General features: G+C 41.5%; 3 protein-coding genes and 1 non-coding gene across 13 annotated transcripts in view; 2 read left to right on the top strand and 2 right to left on the bottom strand.

The window, feature by feature from the left end:
• Positions 1-12,475, bottom strand: part of ERICH5 (glutamate rich 5) — a 30,179-nt gene extending 17,704 nt beyond the window's left edge. For 2 of the 8 annotated variants that reach the window (XR_003515681.2, XM_027569953.2), the window contains exons 1-4: positions 12,339-12,473; positions 11,728-11,775; positions 11,497-11,599; positions 7,272-7,437 (exon numbers count right to left, since the gene is read on the bottom strand). Coding sequence is in view for 7 of the 8 variants with exons in the window: in XM_027569953.2 (XP_027425754.1) it covers positions 7,272-7,392 (121 nt within the window). In the remaining variant the exon portion in view is untranslated. Of the gene's footprint in view, positions 1-4,093; positions 4,348-7,271; positions 7,438-11,496; positions 11,600-11,727; positions 11,841-12,338 lie in introns of those variants that run through there. The other 6 variants (XM_027570006.2, XM_027570016.2, XM_027569964.2 and 3 more) reach the window with 5 other exon arrangements.
• A 66-nt stretch (positions 12,476-12,541) lies between these two features.
• Positions 12,542-15,598, top strand: RPL30 (ribosomal protein L30). The gene is made up of 5 exons (XM_027570029.1): positions 12,542-12,649; positions 12,757-12,808; positions 13,084-13,229; positions 14,645-14,775; positions 15,501-15,598. Exons 2-5 carry the CDS (start codon positions 12,788-12,790, stop codon positions 15,548-15,550), a joined length of 348 nt encoding a protein of 115 aa, XP_027425830.1. The 5' UTR covers positions 12,542-12,649; positions 12,757-12,787; the 3' UTR covers positions 15,551-15,598.
• Positions 15,194-15,325, top strand: LOC113917552. The gene has a single exon (XR_003518277.1). It is a non-coding gene; the product is annotated as a small nucleolar RNA SNORA72 (small nucleolar RNA).
• A 4,248-nt stretch (positions 15,599-19,846) lies between the features above and the next one.
• MATN2 (matrilin 2) overlaps positions 19,847-25,479 on the bottom strand; it is a 130,370-nt gene continuing 124,737 nt past the window's right edge. For 2 of the 3 annotated variants that reach the window (XM_027622807.2, XM_027622820.2), the window contains 5 exons: positions 24,841-24,993; positions 23,528-23,599; positions 23,034-23,168; positions 22,550-22,648; positions 19,847-20,410 (listed from right to left, as the gene is read on the bottom strand). In XM_027622807.2, the coding sequence (XP_027478608.2) occupies positions 20,355-20,410; positions 22,550-22,648; positions 23,034-23,168; positions 23,528-23,599; positions 24,841-24,993 (515 nt within the window). In that variant the 3' untranslated portion in view covers positions 19,847-20,354. The remainder of the gene's footprint in view (positions 20,411-22,549; positions 22,649-23,033; positions 23,169-23,527; positions 23,600-24,840; positions 24,994-25,479) is intronic. The other variant, XM_027622815.2, reaches the window with a different exon arrangement.

Here is a 25,479-nt window from a genome sequence, read left to right as displayed (position 1 = left end):
ATACAAGAAGGTCCACTCAATCTGTCTAATTGTCCTTTTGGAAAGAAAAGCCTCTTTCCTCTCACATTTTAGGGCATTCAGTAAAAATCTATGTGTGACTACCATGTAGCAGGCCCTGTTCTACACTTTGATAGCCCTGGATTTGACTATCCACCTGTGTCCTGGTCCCCCATGCCTCTTTCCCTAGTCAGTCTTTGGAGGTGAGGGAAAGAAGCTCAGTGGGGTGCAGTGTCTGATGGGTCAGAGCAAACATAGCCATGTGATCAGTAGAATGGATCTTCCTATTCAGTCTAACAGCTACCTAACCAAATAGCTGCTATGTGATCTAAATTGAAGCCCAGAAAAATAAGTACCTTCATATTTTAATGGTACAGGATTTTAGAGCTATAAGAGATCTCAGAGGTAATCTAGTCCAACCCATTATTTAATGATTATTTTGCTTGTAAGCTAATATTGCATCATGCATAACAGTTCTTAAGCCAGTTACAGAAAATTCAGGTAGGCAGAACTGCCAATGCAAATCCAGTCTACAGGCTAGTTCACGTATTTTGGCATCAACCCATGCAGTTTTAAGGTTCATATTGTGAATTTAAAAAATGTCTGGTATGATATGAAGATTATCTGTATCTCTATGGGAGGGCACTGGAAGTTTCTCTACATCTATGTACTCTGCTTAAAATATCTCTAGGGTTAAATAAATGTCTTCTAAATATTCCCAGTTTATATTTGGAAGTAAATATAAAGTTCATATTTTACTGACTCATTTAGGGATACTTATTAAAATATGTATATGATATATTAATATATAATAAATTTATATATTACATATGTCACAACTGTATATTTATTATTATCGGTCTTATTTAGGGATTATGATAAGACTATTATATTATTAAATTTATTGAATTATAATACTATATTATACTCTATTAGATTTCTTTTGTTGTTTGCATAGTGGATGACCACATCTCTAATAGGGATCCAGAGTGATCTGAGGCAAAAACAGATTTAAATCTAGTTATCACAAGATGGTTTAGGGAGAAATAGGTCAAGCTCTGGAATCAGAGTACCTGAATTCAAAGCCCAGCTCTCACTCTGAAGAGTAAATAATTTGCCCAAGGTCACAGGGCTCCTTATCTGTGAAATGGAGAGACTTGTAATACTTAGACATAGTACTGTCATAAAGATTAAATGAAGTATTGTTAGGCAGCACTTTACAGTGAGTAAAGGCGCGTACAGGACATTTAATAAACCTGGATTTTTTTAATCTAAAAGCTAATACACACAGACTTGGGATTGTATATAGGATTTAAAGAAGTTCTGAGCTGCAGAAACAGGAATGAATTATTTATTGAGCCTCCAAGATCATGGAGTTGAAATGCTGATGAACATACAATAGTATCCAATTACAAGAGAGTATTGTGTGATTGGGGATCAGAAGCAAAATACACCTGTTGACTGATTCGATATGTGCATTGAGCAATTTATGCAGCGTATTAATTTTCTACACTCTAAACCTGATTGTCAGGCATTTTAACATTTCTTTCAGAACAACATCTGGGAAAACTTAGAACAATGAGGAAAGCAAGAATTAAAAATGAAAGGGTGTGACTTATGTTGATAGTTATTAATACTGGTGATAAATTTTTTTAAAACAAGAGATTATTCATTATTTTTTGAGAAAACCTATTCCACCTATTAGATACTTTTGTCCTTCCCTAAGAGTAACATTCCCCAGAGTCATGGTTTTATCAGTTAAACAAAATTCTATAATGAGGGGTGTCTGGGTGGTTCAGTTGGTTGAGCTCCTACCTCTTGATTTCAGCTCAAGTCATGATCTCAGGCTCCTGGGACAGAGCCCTGCCTCCACGCTCAGCATGGAGTCTGCTTATCCCTCTCTCTCTGCTCCTTCACCCACTCGCATGCATGCGTTCGCACGCACTCTCTCTCCCTCCAATAAATAAATAAAATCTTTAAAAAATAAAAAAATCTACAATGATGATTTAGTGCTCTGCTTTTTAAAAAAAGATTTATTTATGGATTTTTTAAAAGATTTATTTATTTATTTATTTTTAGAGAGAGAGAGAATGAGCGAGCAGGAGGAGGGGCAGAGGGAGAGGGAGAGAGAATCCTGAAGCAGACTCCCCACTGAGTGCAGAGGCCCATGCTGGTGATCTCAGGACCCTGAGATCATGACCTGAGCAGAAATCAAGAGTCTGTGGCTTAACCAACTGAGCCATCCAGGCACCCCCACTTATTTATTTATTTATTTGAGAGAGACAGAGAGAGAGAGAGAAGGCACAAGACAGTGCATGCATGGGGGCAGGAACAGAGGGTGAGCCTCTTCAAGCACACTCCTGCTGAGTGTGGAGCCTGAGGGGGGGCTCAAGATGGGGCTCCATCTCACAACCCATGAGATCACGACCTGAGCCAAAACCAATAGCCAGAGGCTTAACCCACTGAGCCATCCAAGCGCCCCTAGTGCTCTGCTTCTTAAATCAGTATGCTAATCCTGGGATATCTGGGGCCACGGAAGGGGATAAGAGAAACCAAAATATGGTGTATCTTCCTGAAGCATCAACTTTCCTCAGCTTTTCATATTGAAACCAACAAGGATTTATCATGGAGCAGAATGCAAAATCTACCTGATTTCATAAAATGAAACATCAAAGAAATTGCTCCTTGTACTAGCCTCTTTAAAATTTTTTTAAATTTATTATTATTATTATTATTATTATTTTGCACTGGCCTCTTGAGAGCATGTTTGGGGTACAGAGGCTTTTGTTTCTTTAGGAGAAAGGTTAGCAAGTAGTGTACGTTAGGAATGGATTTTCCCATCACTTCACATTGTTTTCAGTGACAAAGGGTTTGGAATCACTTTTATATATGGTTTTAATGACTTTGCCTATTTACAAACTTTTTACTGCTTTCTGTTATCTACTGAAATTAGAAATAAATTTATCATACACCACGAAAATGATGCAACACAACATACCTCTGACTAGGACACAGTGTCTGAACTTTGAAACAGCATTCACAATAACCCTGTGCTCTCTACTACAAAATCAGAGAGGAAGACATTTCTGTGTTATTGGAATAACACAAGGTGCTAAAAGACCTCTGAAAAGGAATTAACTGGAATATACAATTTCCCCTAGAGTTAGTCTTGAATATGATGCAAACTAACTTGAAGAAATTTGCTTAACCTTCGAAACTTGATCTAAAATGTTAGCCATTCGAAATCTAAGTGCATATAAAACCCAGTCATTCTCTAGTTCATTAATGGGCTCTTACTCTTCTTCACAGCACTTCTTACTCTCAGAAACTGATCTTAATCATTTAACTTAGACCCCTAACCCCCAAAAGTAGGGTCAATTGTATCTCCAGCATCTAGCCAGGCACGTGGCTATCATATAATAGACGTTCAAAATATACTTGTTATGACCAGTTTTTATCGCACGGATATTTGTCAAGAAAAACCGAAGCCAAGGATAGGCGAAAGTGTATCTGACCTCTTCAAAAGTGCAGGAACCTACTTGATGGAATGAATGTCCACCTGTACTCTGCGCATCCTTTATCATCTCTGATGCTGAAATGCGGACGAGAGGGCAAGCTCTCGATAGAAAAAGAGGTACCACGTCTCTCCTTACGACCAGAAACTAATGGTTCCCAGTGAATTTGCAGCTTTATATAATCTGAAAGTTCGTACTTTGAGGAAATGAAAGAGCACCTCTTGTAAGGGCAGGAAAATACTCATCTGTTTAAGGGAACCCGCGGCCAACCGCGGTAGGGATTTAACCCCACCTTCCCGATCGCCCGTCGAGTAGGGTAACCCGAGGCCCGGCCCTTGGCCTCCCGCGTCGGGCAGCGTGCGCGGCGGGGCGCACCCGGACCTCCGCACCGCGGCTCCAGCAGCCGCCCTCCGGGTTTCCGGAGGGAGTCGCGCTGCGCTCAGGGTGCACTCCCGTCCTCAGCGAGCAGCCCGCCCCCTGCCGGGCGGGGCGGACACGAGTCGCACCTTTCGGACCCTCGGGGAGCAAGCCGACCCGAATCCCGAGGCCCGGGCGGGGTTGGGGCCGGGTCCCCTGCTCACCGCTGCGGAGCCTGCTGCTATCGCCAGCCTTGTTGAGGGCGCTGCTGGAGCAGCCCATCGCGGGCAGAAAGGCGGCCTTGTGGACCAGCGCAGCCACCTGTCCCAACCCGGCGCGGGTGTCGGCCCGGAGCTCCGATCCCCCGCAAGCCGCCCCGGCCGCACCGCCGCTCCTCCAACTCTACCCGCCCGGCTCCCTCGGGTGCGGAGCGCAAGCGCACGGCGGAGCGCCGCGGTGGCGGTGCGCACCTGGGGAAGGTAGGCTGCCGCGCAGAGGTGGAAGGGGCCGGGGCGGGGGGGTCAGGGAGGGGCCTCGCCAGAGCGAGGAAGCAGGAGAGCACAGGGACAGGCAGCCAGGTGGGCAGAAGGTGGGGAGTACAGTCAAGGAGGAGAGGGAAAAGGCCTCAGTAGCAGGGATAGGGACGCTATCCCGGAGAGAGCGAAGGGCTGGGAGGGCTCATCCGAATCAACACTAAATAGCTGGGGAGGGGAGGAGGCGATTGTGGCCAGTGGCTATTGATTGGTAGACTAGCTTTGGATGGCAGTCTTATTCTTACATAACGTCAGTACTGTTACCACGAGGAAGTTTGCTGTTGATATACTATTTAATCCACCTCGTATTCAAGTTTGGTCAATTGTCCAATCCAGGACCACACATTACATTTAATTGTTATGCCTCTCTTTAGTTTGCTTTAATCTGAAGTAGTTCCCTCAGTCTTTCTTTGTCTTTCATGACCTTGACCTTTTTTTTTAAGAGAATAGGCCATTTATTTTGTAGAATATTTCTCAATTTGGGTTTGTCCGGTGTTTCCTTATGATTGTTTTCAGGCAATGCAGTTTTGGCTGGAATGCAAGATGTTATGTTATCTGTGAATTCCCATCAAGAGCACATGATGTTGGGGCGCCTGGGTGGCTCAGTCGTTAAGCGGCTGCCTTTGGCTCGGGTCATGATCCCAGAGTCCTGGGATCGAGTCCCCCACATCAGGCTCCCTGCTCAGCGCCCTCTCCCCCCCCCACTTGTGTTCCTGCTCTCTCTGTCTCTATCAAATAAATAAATAAAATCTTAAAAAAAGAGCACATGATGTCAGTTTGCTCAATTACTGGTGATGTTAACTTTGATCAGTTAGTTAAGGTAGTGTCTGCCAAGTTTGCCACCAAAACGTTACTATTTTACTCCTTGTAATTTATGGGGAGAGACTTTAAGACTAACATCCTCTATCTCATCAAACTTTTATCTGCTGTTAGCCTACATTAATATTCTTGCTGGGATCAATTATTACTATGATGGTTATCAAACAGTGGTTTTCTAATTATATTATTCCTTCTACATTTATTAGTTGGCATTCTACAGTAAGGGAGCACTTTCCCTTCTCCTCCATTTATTATTCATTTATTTACAGCAGTAAATACTCATGAATTCTTACATTATTCAATGGGTCATGTTACCATTTGTGTTAGTTTTTTAGAGCTGCGATAACAAAGTACCACAGATGGGTTGACTTAAACAACAAAAACTTATTTCCTCGTAGTTCTGAGACTAGAAGTCAGAGAACAAGGTGTCAGTAGGGTTGGTTTCTTTTGAAGGCCTTTCCTTGGTTGGGATGGCAGTGTTCACCATATATCTTCACATGGTCTTCCCATAGTATAAGTATCTATGTCCTAGTCTCTTCTTACAAGGACACCAGTCATACTGGATTAGGGCCCACCCATATGACCTCATTTTACTTTACCTCTTTAAAGGCCCTGTCTCCATAACAGCCATATTACAAACTATAGCGGTTAGGACTTCAACATATGAATGAGGAGGGCACAATTCAGATCCTTACACCTATTAATTTGGATGCTCAAATTGTCTAAAATTTGACATATTTCTCTATATGGGTCATGGGGGTACACAGCTATGGTCTTTATGGTGTGTTTAGAGGTCTCCCTCCCTCCCTTCCTTCTCTACCTCACTTCTCCTCCCCTTCCTACCCCTTCTCTTTCTTCCCCCTCTTCCTCTCCCTCCTGCAGTGCAGACCTGACAGAGCCTGGGCTGCCCAGCAATCAATTCACAAATCCCTTCGAATGAAGAGAAGACTGGGTATCTTTGAGGAAGTACACTTTATAACATTACACATACGTATTATAACTTTCCTCCTAACCTTCTAATCAGGGTTACTGTGCCCCAAGGAAAGAGAAGTACTTTGAAAGTGGCTAAGGATTTGGCTGGATTCCAAGTCACTAAGCAAAATTACAGGATTAGCGCAAGGAAGTTTAAGGGGGAGAGGTATGTGGATGGACCTTTCAGAATAGGCCATAATTTGGGGAATATTTATATCTTATATAAATGCTATCAAAAGGCCTTCACAGGTTGGGCTGCCATAACAAAAATGCCATTAACTGGGTGGCTTAAATAACATATTTATTTCTCATAGTTCTGGAGCCTCGGAAGTCTAAGATCAAGGTACTGGCTAATTTGGTTTCTCGTGAGAACTCTTTCTGGCTTGCAGATGGCAGCCTTCTCACTGTGTCCTCACATGGGGTGGGGGTCGGGGGACTTCCTCTTCTTTTTTTTTTAAGATTTATTTATTTATGTTAGAGAGACAGAGGGCAAGAGAGAGCGAGTGGGGGGAGGGGCAGGGGGAGAAAATCTTCAAGCAGACTCTGCTGCTGAGTGTTGGGCTTGATGCGGGGCTTGATCCCATGACCCATGAGAGAGATCATGACCTGAGCTGAAACCAAGAGTCATATGCTCAACCAACGGAGCCACCCAGGCACCCCTGAGACTTCCTCTTCTTACAAGGCCACAGTCCTAACAGATTAGGGCCTCACCCTTATGACCTCATTTAACCCCAACTACCTCCTCAACCCTACTTGCCCACTGAATCACATTGGGGTAAGGGCTTCAACATATGAGTGGGGAAGGGAGGGGCCACAAGTCAGTCCACAGCAGGCTCCCACTTCAGAAGATGCTTTTTTTAAAGTTAAAGTCACATTTAATTTGATTTAGCTAGTGAAAGTTTTTCAAAATTCCATTCTTCTTCAAAATAGATACAAAAACTCACAGATTAAATATAAACACTAACTTGAAATTCTCTGAATCTTAATGCTTTCATGCTAAACCAGGGCTTACTGGGCCCAGTTAAGTACCCACTTTTCCCCATCAACTAATTTTTAGGAGTTCACTGGGGTATCTTACTTTTCCTTGGAGATAATTTTGTCAGCCAAGCCATGGTCTCTTCCATTTTCTTCAGAGGAAGCATTTTATAATCAGGTGAACAATAATAATCCATTGTCCTGTGGATGTTAGTCTTTTTCATGAGCCACCTCAATGCTTGCTCAACGGGCTCAGGAATAGGATGGCTCTAAGAACAGAGAAAGAAGACATACATGAGCTCAACTGCATGTTCCTCCACTTAACATGGTTTACCTGGCTGAGGGCCCAGTTTGCCAGTAGCACTAAGAGTGACCAACTATAAGCCCCCAAAATGGTACCTATACCTTGAAGGGCCGATCAGCCACTTCCTGAATGAGTGATAAGACCTCTTTGGAAACAGAAAGAGTGATTGAACCTCTTTGGTATTTTTTCCTTATTTTAATATACATTGGATTAGATTTGCTTTTCTTGCACATCAGGATAGTATCTTCAAGACATTACACACCAAGACACTACATTCAGTATTGTATCTTATCAAATAACTCACTTTACTATGAGACAAGTAAGGTAATAGGTTAATTTCTATGTGATTTACTGGCCTTTTCATCTACCTCCACATCCAGAAGAAGCTAAACCTATAGGATGATGGAGGGGCAAATTAAACACTCAGTTATGGCACCAGCCAAGAGAAAACATCTTTGACGGTTAGGGTGCTGCCCTATGGTTTGCAGAGTATGTTTCGAACCAGTGACTAATAAATGGGACTGCTTCTTCCATGACCATATACACAGATCTGGGTCTTGCTCTCCAGGCTTCTTATTCATTTGGTGAACTACAACCTAATTTTCCTTTTATGCTTAACTGAGCTAGTTTGTTTCTGTTGCTTACAACTTAATTATCTAGACTAATATACAATACTTACCCTACTTCCCCTCTCCCTGACCACTCTCCTTCTTAGCAATTACCTGTCCTGTCTTATTCCTTCAGTCTTATCTTGATAATACCTGAATATAACTGATACTGTCATTTTAAATGCTGATAGTACTTTGATGTGTTATATCTTGAAGGCATGGTCATAAATCTTTTCACTTCCTTTATCATTTTTCTTCAACATACTCATGTTTTGATGTTGTCCCAAATTTGCATTTATTATTTCTCCATTAACTAATCAGTAACATTTTCTGATCAGCATGACATAGAGTGTTACATTATTAAGGTCCAGTTAAAAGCAAAAAAATTGGTTTTAGCCTGTGTATCACACCTTTATTAAGGATAAAAGTACACGTACATGGCAAGCTTTTCAAATTATTGAAAATAATATGTAAAATGTCATATTATAGACACTTAGAAACATAGGAATCCCATTTATACTAAACTTTTAAAAACTGACTCTAAGAAATATAAAATAACCCGAAGACAAACATTTATAGACATCACTCTACGTTCCAAGTGTCACTCCTTCACAGTAAAATAGTGAATGAAGTACTCTGGGTTCTTTGTATCCAAGAGTATTTAAAAAAATATGCTCCTTGGATGGAAAAATGGTTTTAAAAAAAAGGAGAAAGCATTTCTCTGGCCTATTTTTAATCCAGTGCAGTCTGGAGCATTCCTAGTCTGAAAAGAGAGGGGCATAGGAGAAATATTTTGGATTCCTTATTATTGTCCTCTAATGGTTCAGAATTCTTGTATCGGGGTATGTGTTTAGTTAGTTGAAAGGTGACCAACATTCATTAGGTTTACAAGATATTTTCACTTAGATTCACCGTCCCTTCCTCTCTTCACCAGATTTCTGAACATGTATAATGTCCAGGGTGACTTAAGAATGTGAAGGTTGAGTTAAACAAATAGACTTCTAAATTACAGTTGATCCTTGAACACTGATTTGAACTGGTAGGGTCCACTTATACACGGATTTTTTTTCCGGTACAGTACAGTAATGTACTTTCTCTTACGATTTTCTTAGTAATGTTTTCTTTTGTCTTGTTTGCTTTATCATAGAGTATATAATACATAGAATATAAAAAATGTGTTGGGATGCCTGGGTGGCTCAGTCGGTTAAGCATCCGCCTTCAGCTCAGGTCATGATCCCGGGGTCCTGGGATCGAGTCCTGAGCAGGGAGCCCGCTTCTCTGTCTGCCTGTCAGTCCCCCTGCTTGTGCTCTCTCTCTGACAAATAAATAAAATCTTTAAAAAATAAAACGTGTTAATCGACCGTTTATGTTATCGATAAGGATGTTCTGGTCAGCAGTAAGCTATTAGTAGTTAAGTCTTTGAGGAGTCCAAAGTTATACATGGATTTTTGAAATGCATGGGGGGTCAGTGCCTCTAGCCTCTGAGTTGTTCAAGGGTCAGCTGTACTAATGGGCCGCTTCCTAATCTGGACAGTGAATAACTAATAGCTGATGATAATGAATATGATAGTTTTAACTGCTTAACAATAAGGGATGCGCCAGTGTACTGAACCAATGAATACCAGATGAACTTCTTAGTATTTGCTCTAACAGGGAATGCAGTCTGTCACTTTTAATTCCCATAGCAAGTATAAACCAAAAGCACAATGAATGTAGGTGCCTGCAGAGTTCTCAGAAACTTGGAGCAGCAATTTTGGTGAATGAAAACCAAAGCCTTGTGTTAACTCTGTTCTATCACATTTACCTGTTGATATTTTTTCAAAATCACTCTAAAATGCTACCAACTGATACCCAGAATAAACAAAATAATATCTAGATGGCAAAATCCCTTCTTAAAGCATATATATTTCCCAACTTTTTAGTATGAAGATTTTCAAACTCAAAAAAGTTTAATAGTACAACCACCACTTATATACCCTCCACTTTAAATTCAACAGTTGTTAACACTTTGCTGCATTTGCTCTACCTACCTGTTTACCTTCATTTATTTTAGATTTTATTTACATTTATTTTAGCGATTCAAAAATAAGTTGCAGATAATCATGACACTTCATCCATATATACTTCAACATACATCTCTTTGGAATAAGGACATGACTTAAAGCAGTTACTTTTAATAATAGTAAGAGTAATCTTTTAACACAGGGGTCAGCAAACCATGGCCTGCAGGCCAAATCTCGCCAGCCACTTGATTCTGTAAATGTTTTATTGGAACACAGCTGTTATATATTGCCCGTGGCTGCTTTTGTGCTATGGCAGAACTGCGTTGTTGCCAGAGAACATATGGCCCCAAAGGCCTTAAGTATTTATTCTTTGGCTCTATAGAAAAAGTATGCCAATTCCTGCTCTACTAAATACAAGTGTCGAAAATTTTATAAAATCTTCTTGAGTCAAAAGATAGGACTGTCATTTTTGCATGCTGTTTCTTCCCCTCGTATATATAGGTTTTGTAATGTTGTGAAAGACTTTAGGTGTGGGCAGGCGGCTGTGGTAGGAAGGTTGAAGAGATGGGAGTTGGACTGATGAAGAGAACTAATATTCACCGCACATTTGTTCTGTACAAGGCCCAGTGCTAGATGCTTTATACACCATTACGTTTACTGGGATCCTCACAACAATACTATGAGGTAGACCTATTATTCTAGTTTTCTGATGAAGAAACTGAGGCTTAGGGAATTTAGACAATTTGCCCCAAGTCAAGCAGATATTAAATAGAAAAACCAAGAACCTAAGTCTGTCTCCAAAGAGATACAGCAAAATCAGTTAAGATTCTCTAAGAAGAATTCTCAAACATTCTGTGGTACATTTCATACATAAAATAAGTGCTTTGGGCTTCTCTGGCTTCCAGTACAAAACCCTATTAAGATCGTTGGGATCTTTAAAGTATAGTGAGGACACATATAGTAAGAACCAGAAACTTGTTATCGTATAGCGAAAAGCACCCCAGGAAAGTCTTATCAAGTACTTTAATCATTTAATCTCCAAAATGGGGATAATATCTACCCTGATCACTTTGAGAGAAAGTATTAAAAAGCTCTGAAAATATACGGCTCAATATAAAAGTATAAGGCTTCATTATTTAGTTTTTGTCTTTACCTAAGCAGGCATGCCTCAAACCCAACTTGGCTATCTCATTCTTTAGTTTTTTGTGTTTATTTGAAAGTAACCTTTACCCCCAGCATGGGCCTCAAACTCAGGACCCCAAGATCAAGAGTTGCATGTTGTACCAACGGAGCCAGCCAGGTGCCCCTCATTCTTTAGTTCTTTACTTCTCAAATTCTAGTATTTATAAGAATCCCCGAAGCTGCATATTAAACTGAGATTCCTATGCTCCACCAGAGATTTCTTCTACATACCTGGGTGGGGTCCAAGAGTCAGAATGCAAGGTGATTATCAGGTGATCTGGGAGCCATACTTTCAGAAATACTGCTTTCAGTTATAACTGGTGTTTCGCAAGACCTATTTAAAGTCACCACTTTATTATTAAAAAGGAACTTTACATAACAATGCATGCTGTAAAATAATTCAAGTAGTACTGAAATACATAAGGTAAAAAAATGTCTTCTCATCACCCACTCTCCTCATACCTCATCCAGTGGTGAGTTTTGACGATTAGCTTTCCAGACTTGAATTTTCTATGCATATACAAACACATACATTAAGAATGATGAGCATTTGATGTTGTTTCTAATTTCTTTTGCTGTTAAAGATAATGCTGAAATAAATATCCTTGTTCACATGACTTTGAGAAACTGTTTCTCTGGATATATTCCTAAAAGTTGACATACGATGACGGCTTACTGCCTACTGGTCCAATTTTACACTTTTTGGGTACTAGTGGGAGACGCTCTGTGCTCGCTATTTTTAATGATCCGTCACTGGACATTTATATCAGGGCCCAACGTTCACAACAAAAAGATCTGTCAAAGAGATCTGTTTATTGCTCTATGAAGATTCGGCTTACAAGGTTACGCTAACACCGCCACTAAAGAGGTGAGTTTAGGGAAGTCAGCGCGGGCCGGCAACTTGGGCGAGGGCAGGGCAGGGCGCACAGTTGCTTCGGCCCGCGTGGAAGTGACGCGGAAGGGTAGACCCAGGAGCTGAGGCGCACTGGAGTCCCCTCCAAGAGCCGCGGCTTCAGGATAGATGAGCTCCGCCGCACACAGACCGTGGTCCAGCCGCCGCCGCCCCTTCTCACCGTCCCTCCCGCCTCTCTCAGTCGGCTTCTCCAACTCCAGCCCGGTTCAACGTTCCCCGGTTCCTCAGTTCGCAGCTCGGAGCAACAGACTAACACAACTTTAAGGCCCGCAGCAAGAGTAAGGGTACAGGTCTGCCACCATTCTAACTAGCCATACAAACAGCAGCAGCCAGCGGCCCTCCTCTCCTTGCCCCTCCCCTTCCGCTTGCGGCTTACTTCCGGTTCCGGCGTCCAGGCTTTGCGGTGAAGAGCTTTGCATTGTGGGAACTCTTTCCTTTCTGTCTCCCGGCCATTTTGGCGGCTGGTTTTAGGTGAGTGGGCTTTGCGGGGCCGACGTTTAGGCAGCGCGGGGATCCCGGCGCGTTGCTGTTTGGAGCTGCGATCCTAAACTTCCTGTCCTGTCCTCTGTATGTTCTAGGTTGGGGCCGTCCCGCATCTAAGGCAGGAAGATGGTGGCCGCAAAGAAGACGGTGAGTGAAACGCTCCAGGGCGGGAAGCCGATTCACGTGGAGGACTGAGTCTCGGCCCGGGGCGGGCAGATTTGAGCACACTGGGGAGACAGCATGCCCACTGGCATGGAGGGGCCCGAGAGGAAACCGAGTGGTCCTCTCAGTGACTTAGGATCCTAGACTTGGGAGGTTTATTAAAGGGCTCGACTTCCAGAAAGCTGGATGCTGTTTTGAGATGGTTAAAAAAAAAAAAAAAAAAAAGGCCTTAAAATCCGTGTTAAATGTTTGCTTTGTAGAAAAAGTCGCTGGAGTCGATCAACTCCAGGCTCCAGCTTGTTATGAAAAGTGGAAAGTACGTCCTGGGGTACAAGCAGACTCTGAAAATGATCAGACATGGCAAAGCGAAACTGGTCATCCTCGCCAACAACTGCCCAGCCTTGAGGTAATCGAAGGAACCTTGAGGGTGTGTGTCGCCCACTGTATATTGATCGGAGTGAATACCCATGAGTGTTACCATGGGCAGTCTGGGTAGTACGAACTCGGTTTTACGTAAAATTTGTTTTACAAGCGAGCATTTGGAGAAGAATCTACGGTTTCTTCTGTGGTGGTTGCGGCTGACGGCCCCGGCCCCCCATCATGTTCTCTTATTGTGTAAGCTCATCTTTGGGAAAAATGTGTGGCAGAGGGGTAAAAACCACAGAACATCAAAGTTGGAGGGAAGCACAGACACGTTACTTGTTTCACCATGTGTTTTGTGTCCTGCCGTTTGGGTCATTTCTTTAAAATACTTCATTTTTCGAACTCGTTTTAGTGTAGAAAAGCTAAGATAAGAAAAGTTCAGGCTGGCCGTGGAGCTGCAGGTTCCTAATTCCCCAGGTTTTTGCTTGACTTCACGGTTTTGAAATTGAACTTAGTATGGAAAATAAGGTAAAGAAACTTGGACTGTGCAGAATATAAGCAGCGTGATCAGCCCCTCCAGCACATTGATTTTTCTGTGGTAATGCATAGCCTGCTCACAGGATTTTGTATAGGGTACCTGTACGTAATTGGTTTTCCTGGAGTGCTCCGTCCTCCATCCCATCCCATGGTATGGTCTTCAAGCCTATCTTCTATGGCAGTGCTTCTCAAACGTGAATGTGCACAGTTGCTGGTAATCTTGTTAAATGCGGGTTCTGATTTCATGGGTTTGGGTAGGGACCTGATATTAATGCATTTTTGACAAGCACTCAAATAACTGCTGGTCTGTGGATCATATTTTGAGTAGTGGTACTGTTCTGTTAGGACTCCCTTCAGAAGGATTTGTAAAACCTTTAATGTCCATCTACTCAATTGACACAGAAATGTTAGCTCTGTGTAAGTAATACTCCCCATCTAGGATTCAGAGCACCAGACAGAGAAATAGCTTATCTTTTAAAGATAACATGGGTTTGGATCCTGGAACCTCCACTTACTCTAATGTGCCTGAATGTCTTCATTAGTTTAAAAAGAAAAAAAAAAGGAATATATACTACTTAAGAGGTTGTTGTGGAATTATATAACATAAAGTGTCTGGTGACTAGTAATTGCTAAGTAAATACTTTGATTTCACATCCTCCTCTCTTTTCCATGAGCATAGTTATAGTCTTAAACATAGATAGTCAGAAGATGACTTGGTGATTGTCCCATTTCATATAAGGGATCAAAGGGAAGGATGGTTTGTATTGGCTAATGGATGTGGTACTTTTTTTAAAGAGTAACAACTGGTTTAGTTACTGTTGGAAAGCCTTACCAACATTAAAACTAATGACGAAAGTAGTAACATTTTATCTGTCAGTCACTTGTTATGGTATTTATTTATTTGTCTTTTGGTTTCTGAAGGAAATCTGAAATAGAATACTATGCCATGTTGGCCAAAACTGGTGTCCATCACTACAGTGGCAATAATATTGAATTGGGCACAGCATGTGGGAAATACTACAGAGTATGCACACTGGCTATCATTGATCCAGGTATGTTTTTTAAGTCCTAGAATAATTTTTTTTCCTTTATAATACAATTACAGGTATTCTTCGCTATACCAATGTCTATGGTTCCTAGGTTCAGATATTGAGAATTTGGATAGAGCAAGGGATATCCTGTAGTTTTATTTCACAGAGAATTGATAATGAGTATCAGTACATTGTAATAGTTCTTGTTATAAGTGAATTTTTTTTACTTTGAAATGAATTTTGTTTGAAGCACTTAAATAATTTAGGACCTTGGTAAAGGTGAAGTTATAAAGGTGGAGAGTAATCAGGTGAAATAGTGGAAGAGAGGAGTCCTTATTGGCTGCCTAAGAACAGATAGGTAAAATTAAGTTGAGAAGAAGTGCCTACAAATACAGATCATGTTATATTTTGAACTTACGAGTTTTTAATTCATAAAATACCGCGAATATTCTCGCTGTTCTGATTTTGTAATAATCAGGGCAGGCTAAACATTCGCTATATTAAGACCATGCATGTGTCCCCAGACCTAGTTCTTTCCCTAGGTCTGGTTTTAACAATGCCGGTGATAAACCAAGTCTGATTATATGATGTATCATATATGGGAAGTGCCTGTGACTCAGTATCTGATTATCCTTGAGAAATGACCTCAAAGCTAGTGTCACAACCTTTGAAGATAGCCATTGCTAATTTGATGATTACCAGTTGCAATTAAATGAATTGTAAAACTGTTGTGTTTTATTTTCTAGGTGATTCTGATATCATTCGAAGCATGCCAGAACAGACTGGTGAAAAGTAAATCACGCATAATTTTTCTTTAATAAAACTGGCCACAGCTTGCACTGTATTCATTGCAGTTTTTTTCTTTATATCTTTTTGTTTCCATACACTTTCCTGAAGATAGGATTTGAGAGGATGAGGCAGTTAGATGTGGTGGCAAGACTTTTGAGTTAAGAGGTGTGTGTCCCAGTTTCTGTTTTCCTTTTTGTAAAGGGAGTGCAGAGTTCCTTTCCTCTACTAGATTTTTAAAAGATTCCAGTCTTTTAAAATTGTTGATCCTGTTGGCGTATTATATTTGAGTATGTTTGAGAGGCAGCAAAGATCAATACCCAGAATTTAACCAGAATTACAATCCCAGCCTAAATCTACAAATCTGATTAGCAGAGAGGATTAAATGAAATACGTATTCCCCTCCCAAAATTTTGTGTGTCTGAAAAGTTCTATTGAACTTTAATAAAGAAGGATTTTTCCTAAGGGTGTGTAGTGGTTGAAGTAGAAGATCTGTACTTGGAGCACTTCAGAAGAATCCCAGATCTTCAGTAAGTGCTAAGTCCACAGTTGACCAAAGTTTGTTTTATATCATTTTATTCCTAGAAGATAAGATACACTGTAAAGTCTATTTAGCATTCAGATTTTTGGGAAACTGCATACCATGTCTCTCAGATATGTCTGATGGGAACCCTTTTCCCAAATCTGTTACTTCCTTTGGGACATTTCCAGGAGTTACTTGGGGAAAAATACTGATTTAGATATATCCTGATTTAGAGAGTCAAATGTTGCTGGTAGAGTATAGATATCTGTGCTGGGCTCTCGGGCTGCAACAGTGTCAGAAATAACCATGTCTTTTGGACTTAAGATCTTATTCAGCTCTCAGGCAGTTTTGGATAGGAGATGAGTGAGACATAATAGGAGATGAGGATGCCATCAGTATACTGTATGGAATGTCAGTGTCCAGTATTTACTGAACTTGGAGTCACAAGACTCCTTTTTAATCACTATGGAACAACCACAGATGGGTCAAATTCCCAGTTTTTTAGGTAAGGGAATAGGTTAATACTGCATGATTTTAGTTTGTGTCTGAAGTTAATCTGAGGTTGTAGATATAATTTGAAGAATAGCTGTTACCAACTGGTTTTCTTACTGGTTGTTCAGTTACTCAGTATTTTATCAGTTTGGGAGCACTACTGACATTTTTTCATGGGACAATTCTTTGTTGTGGAGGACTGGATATACTGCAGGTTATTTCTCATGGTTTTCCATGTTGTAATGATTCCCCCAAATGTTACCCCACGTTTTCAAAGTAGCATCTCCTGGTTAAGAGCCACAGAGATATGAAAATCTGTTAAATGTTCTAAAGTGCTCATATTTTCATATCCAGAGACTTGTGCCCAAGGTGTTTTAAAATGCTTAAAATTTGTCCTTGAAAAGAATTGCTTGCTGGTCTCTGATGCTATTAGTCTGTTCCATAGTTGTTAGAAATGTTTGTCTTTGGGTTAAGGAAGTTTGTGTGCTTACTTTCTACTTACTTGGTAAATTTTGCCTTTCAAATTGAGCTTGCAGCGATATGGGTTAATTTTGGATTGTTTTTCCCTCCAGGTTGACTTGTTACAATTTAATTTCTTAAGGGGTGGTCCCTGAAGAACACAATATTGCAGGTACCAGTGTACCATTTCTTTGTAATGGTTCTGTTGCAGCACTTTTGGCTGCAGGCATTTTGGAATGATGGTTTCTGGGAAATAATTTTGTGATTTCTAGGGGCTTCTTTGTGGTGATAATATGCTATAAGGTCATTCAGCTTTTGCCTTTGTGCTTTTCGTGCACTCATTTAAGAATAAAGGAATTTAAAGTTCAGAGAAAAGGAGTTTAAAGCTTGTAGATGGGAAACCTCTCACTCATTCTGTCTTGGGACAGCTGTGATGAAGTGCTATTAAAATGCTGTCAGAATTAGAGAAAATACCACTGGCCAGGAAGATCTGGGGAGTCCTAAGTTTTAGGTATTTTTAAAATGTCATTTTCTGATTATAATCAAAGTAATGTGTTTGGCTGGGAATCTCTAATATGCGGGGGATTGCAGGAAATTCCAGCCAACTAGATTTATTCCATACTTGTACTGAGCTACCCGTTAGGTCTGGAGATAGAAATGTCCCAAAAAAGAGGCTGGTTATTGTGGAGTGTGTTAATTGCAATTGGTATGGTATCGTGGCAGGGGCAAAAGGTACGTGAAGAAACCAAACTCTAGGCTGGTCCTGAATGCAATTAGTTGGGCCTTTGGGAAGATCTGGTTCATGGAAAACAATTCTCTTTGCTTGCAAATCTTATTTCCAGCTGCCCCTTAACACTTGGGCTCCCCTTTTTGCAGTGGCATCTGGTTTCCTTCCCCCTTGCCCTCCTTTTCCAGGCCTACCCCTACATCCTCTTCTAGTCTAGATTGGGTGCCTCTGAGTTACCATAGAACTTTTATGGCATTAATCACACCTGTTTCTCACTAAGGTCCTAGAGGACAGACTCAACTTTATATCACGAGTTCAAACACCAGGGTGAATAATGACTTTTAGGGCTTAAACATTTACTTAATTCTCATTGATAATGCTTGTGGCTTTTCTAGGCCAGAATTTCATCTTCATCTTGTTGATAGTAGGTCTTGAACATCTATACATTTACTATAATTTACTACTTCCTACCTGTTGGCTTCAAAAGGTAATTTAGGAGTGGGAATCTGCCTAAGTACTTCACTTAGATAAGGTAAGCAAAGCATTCATTCATTCACTGAACATATATGTAAATTACCGTCTTTGTGTCAGATATCATGGGCTGCTGAAGAATAAAAAGTGTCTAATAATTGAGTATTTAAAATGATACTTTACTAAGTAATGTACACATTAACCCATTTAATCCTCTTGGCAATCCAGTGAGATAGTACTATTAGTCCCATTTGACAGATGAAGAAATCAAGGCTTGTAAAGGTCACCACAATAAACCTGAATGTAAAACCTTTACACCTAAGACATAACAGATAGCAAAACAAGGAAGAGGAGGAAGTATTTCAGATTTTAGACCATCTTCAAGTAAATATCTTAGATTAATATGTAAATTTGACTGATTGGTTAGAGGCCTTTGTTTCCTTTGAAGGCATTCTCCCCAAGATGAAGAAAGTTGAAAACTCTATGATTAAATGTATTTAATGGCTAAAAATAAAGGGGTGGGGGGGTGCAGTCTAGAGCCACTAGAGGGAGCTGGGACTCAACAGAAAGTGAAGTACAATTGAGCCAAGGAAGCAATGCCTGAACTAGGAGTACCTCTCAGAAGGTAATGCCAACCCAAATCAGTGCTTACTAATGAAATCCTCTTCAGGATCAATTGGATGACTCAAATACAAATACAAACTGAAGGTTTAATACTTTAGATCACAACTCATATTTGGAGAGAATCATGATTTTCAGGTAAGATTGAAGCTTAAGAGATATTCTTCCCACTCTACCACACTGCCCTTTGGGAGAACTGTCTGATGAAAACACTCATCTTGAAATAGTTAAATATAAGCTTATTGAAGGTGTTCTGATTAAAAAGTATCATTTGGCCTCAAATACAGTAGCTTCCATGCAAAGGATGTCATTTTGGGGGTCTTCATTTTTGTTGTGAGATTTATTTTAGAGTGCATGAGCTGGGGAAGGGGGCAGAGGGAGAGTGAGTCCCCAAGCGGACTCCCTGCTAAGCACAGAGCCACACTAGTACTCATCCCAGGACCCCAAGATCACGGATCATGACCTGAGCTGAAACCAAGAGTCAGATGCCCCTACCTTTGGCTTTTTAAAATTCATCTTTGAGTTTTACTGTCTATACATGTAGGTCTAGTGCCTTCCTTTTAAATGTTGTATTTCTGAGGTAGGGACCACACCACAATTTTATCAGTTCCCTTTCTGATGATGATTTAGGTTATTTTCAATTTGTGACTTAGAAACTTAAGTGACATTCTTGTACGGGTCTCCTTGTGTGTATGTGCTAAAGTCCTCTAGTTAGATGCCTGTGAGGGCAGTTGCTAGAGTGCAGGCTTGTGTGCATTTTCAGTTTTACTAGGTATTGACAGATTATACTCCAAAGAGCATGCCCATTTGCATTCTCAGTAGTGTGTACAAGAGCCCCATTTTCTTCATCCTTGCCAACACTGTAGTCAGACACTAATTTTGCCAAGCTGATGGTTTTAACGTGTTTTCCAGATGGCCAGTGAGAGTCAACATCTTTTTTTTCAAATGCATATTGACCATTTCCCATATACACATACCTTGCATTCAAAGTTAACTAGGAATTTTAGGCAGAATACCATTCTCTGAAGTAGTGAATTTTAATATTGTATAAAAAAATCCAACTTGTTACACAAGTACATACGTTTTATGATTTTATGCATACATCCATATACATATATCAAGATAAAAGTCCAATACAAAAAAAATAGCTTTTTCTATAGCCAGTGTTCTACAGAAGTAAGACTGCAAACTATTTTGTAGTCAAATGAGATTGCAACACTCAAGGCAGGACAAGGCAAAAGCAAATCATGTCCACAGTATGTTACAGAATATCTTGCATAGCTTGTCTTGTTCTCACTTGATAATCTCATTTTAGGGTTCTGAAGCACTTTTTCTCAAATTTAAACAAGTTAGTGTGTACTTTTCCCTTTGTGTTCTATAGCAAACCAGCTTTCTCAGTACTAGTTATGTTTTACTTTACAACTTTATAGACTTAACAATAGCCTGAGCTTTGGGGCCCAAGCCGCTTTCATTGTAACCCTTGATACAATGATGGACAAATACGTAGAGCATTTCGGATCTTCATCTGTATCTCAGCCGATTTTCCAGGGCTTCCATCCTTTGTGTCATTTCTTCTAGTGACTCTCAAATTAAGGAAGAGGAATCTGAATTGTCTATTTTTACATTCAAATACAACTTGATTTAGCTACATAAAAATCTGTCCTGAAAGATACAAGCCTTTGGATTTTCCCTTTTGGAAAAATTTTTAAACTCTGACTTGAAGGTTTATAGTAAGCCATTTAACACATGCTATCAAGACCATAAATCTCTTGGGGTGCCTGGGTGGCTCATCAGTTAAGTGTCAGCCTTTGGCTCAGGTCATGACCTCAGGTTCCTGGGATCAAGCCCCACGTCAAGCCCCACATCGGGCTCCCTGCTCAGCGGGGAGCTTGCTTCTCCCTCTCCCTCTGCCTACTGCTCCCCCTGCTTGTGCTCTCTCTCTCTCAAATAAATAAAATCTTAAAAAAAAAAAAAGACTACAAACCTTTCAGGTTAAATTTTTTTTTCAGGTTAAATATTTTTTTAACAGAGAAATAGTTAAAATTATTTTTTGAAAGAGAATGTGTGCATGGGAGAAAGGGGCGGGGTGGGGGGAGAGGGAGAGAGAGAATCCCAAGCAGGCTCCACCTCCAGCACAGAGCCCGGGGTGGGGCCCGATCTCCCAACCCTCAGATCACGACCTGAGTCGAAATCGAGTCAGAGGCTTAACCAACAGAGCTACCCAGGTGCCCCAAAATTCTTAAAAAACCTTTTTCTAATTCTACTCACACCTATCTTGCTTGTAAATTAGTTTGCCATAACATACCTTTAGAAGCCAGAAATGACAGTTTTGGGAATGTAGTGAAGAGAAGTATTGGGCCTTAATAAGAGATGATGTCACAAGAGAAAAGAGATGGGGCAGTTTTCACCTGGGAGGCCAGATAGGGCCAAAGGGTAGCAGCCTTGAAGACTTCTGACCTGTGCTCTTTTATCTATAACGTCCTTCGTCTTGGGAAGCAGAGCCTCAGAAATGGGGTGGGAAAAGGGAGAGGAGAGGGGCATTAGAACAAGCATCTGTTTTCATGTAAGCTCTGTAATACCCTCCACCAGTCCCCTTGGCAGAATGAGAGCCTGGATCCGTCACCTCCATTAACCACTGTCAGATTATTTTACTTAGGGGAGCATATTTCCAGCTTTCAGAAAGGGAGTTGCTACATCTGTTCCTTATGATAGAAACCCATTGGCACAGAGAGAGTTCGGAATTGAACCTTTTCCCCGAGGCTAGTTGATGGAGTTGAGGTAGATATGAGCCAGCGCTAGTAAGCTCACTGTAATTCAGAGTTCAGAGCAGCGGGCAGTTAGGGAAACACTGAATCCTAATTTCTCCATTATCTCAAAGCATTCCTTTTATGTGTAATATTGGTTTAATGAATCACTGGATTCTGCTGTCCCTTGATGGAATGTTTCATCTTAGAGTACTGATATAAAAGATCATTGCTGCCAAACAAACAAAAAACCCCAGTCCTCTAGAAACCACATGCTTACCAGCTATGGCTGCAATGTGGCTTGGGGCCAAAAGAAAGGTTTGGAATTTATTTTATTATTATTTTTTAATTTTCTTTTTTGAAGATTTTATTTATTTATTTGACAGAGAGACACAGGGAGAGAGGGAACACAAGCAGGGGGAGTGGGAGAGGGAGAAGCAGGCCTCCTGTGGAGCAGGGAGCCTGATGCGGGGCTCAATCCCAGGACCCTGAGATCATGACCTGAGCTGAAGGCAGACGCTTAACGACTGAGCCACCCAGGTGCCCCCAAAAGGTTTGGAATTTAGATGGGAGTTTGAAACTCATCATTCTACGTTCTTTGCCTAGACTTACTATACCTCTGATGGAGATCAGACCTGGTACATATCCTCCTTTTCTTCCCAGCAGAGAGGAAGTTAAATTTTAAATCTATTTTCTTCTTTACTTTGCATACTGACTGGCTGGCCTCACTGCTAAACCCCTAGAACAGCAGAGAGCAACCAAGTGCTTGACCCAAGCTTGCCACGAAGCTTGGCTTGCCCTTGGCCTTCAAACACCGAGCAGGTTGCTTAAGAAAAAAGCCTTTCTAGGAGTTCACTACTCTTGGCTTTATGGAAATAACTTCATTTAAGACATACCCACAGGGACAGTATTTGTGAAGTCTGGTGAAATTCTTCGCATCACACACACAAGCATAGTATTAGGAAAGGATATAGCGTTGTGTTAACTTTCTCACTTCTTCATTTGCAAGGTTCTGGAACATGATAAGGTTTTCACATTTGCATTGATCATGTTTTTCTTCCAAAGGACTTCCTGAGAAAGCACATGGAAAGTGTTCACTCACCTCTGTAACTCACCAGACTTCCCAGATGCGTAATAATAAGACTGAATCAGCATAGGGGAGAAACCAAAATGAAAGAAATGTTCAACTTTTTCCACGCAGCCAGATCCAGTAAATTCCAGGAGAGGGCTGCATGGGCTTCCAACACTGAGAGTTGCCGTTAGAGTGGACTGCAGTGAAGGCTACTCCAGTTTCTTTCAGTTAATTTTTCTAGTTCTCATTTCACTTAAGCCCTTCTCTTTTCCCCTTTCCCATCTCCTACTTCCTCCTTTCCTTTCCTCCCTGCAGCTGAGTCTGGTTGGCAAGCTAAGAGGCTGGTATCAAGCCACCTGGTAGCAATACTGTATTTGGAATTACCTGAAGATTTTGTTGAATGGAAAAGTTTTTGTGTGGATTGTGAAACATTGTCTTCTTCAAACAGATATCGGTGTTGCACTGCAAAATTAGAACAGGAAAGTAGGTCTCGGATATTTATGGTGACTGGCTCAGATTCTGTAAAGAGAAAGAAAACTGAAGTCAAACCTGCTTAACACAGTTGTGCTTATAACAAGCCATCAGCAGTCAGAGTAACGTACTTCATATTCCTAGCTGTGGTACAAGCTTTACTTTGGGACATACTGTGGCAAAAGACTTGTCAGTAGAGAGAGGCTATTACCAAATATGGCTTAAAGTATAGAGTAAATGTTTCCTATCTGATTGAGGAAAAAAAGCCATAGTTAACATAATTCAGATCTTACTGACTTTCACATCTTTATGACTTTTGTCTGGGGGAAACCATGCTGGAAGCATCCACCAAAGGTTCTAGAAACACTGCTTTTTAAAAGTTACCTGTTGGCTTTTTAGAATTTTACCTGTTGGCTGGTGGCCCCTCTTCGGCAGTTCGCCTGCTGGGGAGTCCTGACTTCCATCAGAGTCTTCCAGAGCTGAGAGGGAAAAGATGACCAACCGGAGTGATAATTGTCTGCATGCATGTGTGTTCTTTAGGAAGCTCCTCCCAGACCAGCTCCCCACCTACCTGGTCTCACCCAGGGTGTTTTGGTTTTATTTGGTAACACCAGTTTCAAAAAAGCAATTGGTTTCCAGGGTAATCCAAGACACTGCTAGGGCCATTCTCTAGTAAGAGAAACCTGGACCCCTTAAGTGCCTCTTAGTTAAGAATGCCCCCCTAGGGGCGCCTGGGTGGCTTAGTCGTTAAGCATGTGCCTTCGGCTCAGGTCATGGTCCCAGGGTCCTGGGATCGAGCCCCACATCAGGCTCCCTGCTCCGCAGGAAGCCTGCTTCTCCCCCTCCCGCTCCCCCTGCTTGTGTTCCCTCTCTCGCTGTGTCTCTCTCTGTCAAATAAATAAATAAATAATCTTTAAAAAAAAAAAAAAAAGAATGCCCCCCCTAAATGTCATGTGTAGAAGGTGGGGTGGGAGAAAGGTTCACGTTGACCAAGGACTAAAGCTGCAGGGACAACACCTCCATGAGGCATTTCAGCTTGAAGGAACCGGCCTAGAGGTGAAATCTCTCCTCGCATTAGAAGTTTGAAAGGCCTTCCCTCCCCATCCCCCTCCCTCATTGTTCTTTCCTGCAGAGGAGTAAAACACATCACTTCACTTGGGGTTTGACTGGTGACTGAACCTGGGACAGGAGTAGGGAGCCGGGGCAGAGGTGCTCTATGTGAGCATCCTGGCCCAATGAGATTAGCATGGAGAGCTCTGGGACAGAACAAAATCTAGATTCTAAAGGGCAGGCTTGTGTTCTGTAAACAAAGCACTCTTTGCAGCCACATGTTCCTTACATTTGAAAGGACTACCCTCCCTTTCCCCCCCAATTACAGGCATCTCCTGAAATCGCACCTCAGCTCTGTGACATGTATAATGTTTGTGTCTTAGTTAAACGATCGTTTCTATAGGGGTTTCGTGGGGATTAAGTATGCTGGTGTGTCAAAGTCTTTATCACACTGCCGAGCCCAGAGTAAGTGCTCATGCAGTGCTAGCTATTAATTTCGTCTTTTCTCTCTCCTGTTCCCCTTTTTGTGCATAGTGTTTGCAGGCATTACTGGCCCCAAGCACCAGGGAGGCGCTTTTCTGAGCACTTGGGAGGAATATGTTGAGAATTTCTCATCCAAGGGTTCATGCTGCCCTGTGTGAAGAGCTCTCCTCGAGGTTGGCTACAGTACCTTCACATATGCCCTTCTTTAGTTTTTCACTTATCTCTCCCATCGTGCTGAAGTCTTCGGCATAGAAGAGATGCTTGTCCGTGGGCTCGGAGGCAATCTCTTGTAGTTCTTCCTCAATAGCTTTTCCTACCCCAACAGCATACATAGTTATGCCTAAATTGCAGAGCAAATGAAGAACAAGGTAGTTAGAGCTGTGTTCCCAGGGTCTGGAAGTTGTGTGAACCGCACCTAAAGTCAGGTGGATGTTAGGTGGTGTGACTTGAAGGGTCCAGGTCAACCTCCCTTTATCTTTCTACCATTTTTATTTTGGCCCTGTGAACAAAAGAGGGGGTTCCAATAAGGGGAAGGTGAGGCATCTAGGGGAGGTTGGGAGCTAGACCACCAACCTGTTGCTCAGCTCTGGGCAAGGTCATTGAACAAACCTTCAACTCTTGCCTGAATTAGCCTTGGGGATAAAGTAGAAAAAAGCACCATCTTACTGCTTACTAAATGGGAATCTCTTCTGGGAGAATTCTAAGAAGCAGGTCAATTTTTATGACCTTCTAACCTAGTTTCTACTTCTCAAAGGTACAGGATAGGAACCTTTAACGATGGGGGGGTGGGTGCAGGTCAAGCTGCATTCTACCCACTTCTCTTGAA

This window comes from Zalophus californianus, chromosome 4 (genome assembly GCF_009762305.2).
Source record: "Zalophus californianus isolate mZalCal1 chromosome 4, mZalCal1.pri.v2, whole genome shotgun sequence".
Classification (NCBI taxonomy): Eukaryota; Metazoa; Chordata; class Mammalia; order Carnivora; family Otariidae; genus Zalophus; species Zalophus californianus.
This window is presented reverse-complemented; position numbering and strand designations above follow the sequence as displayed.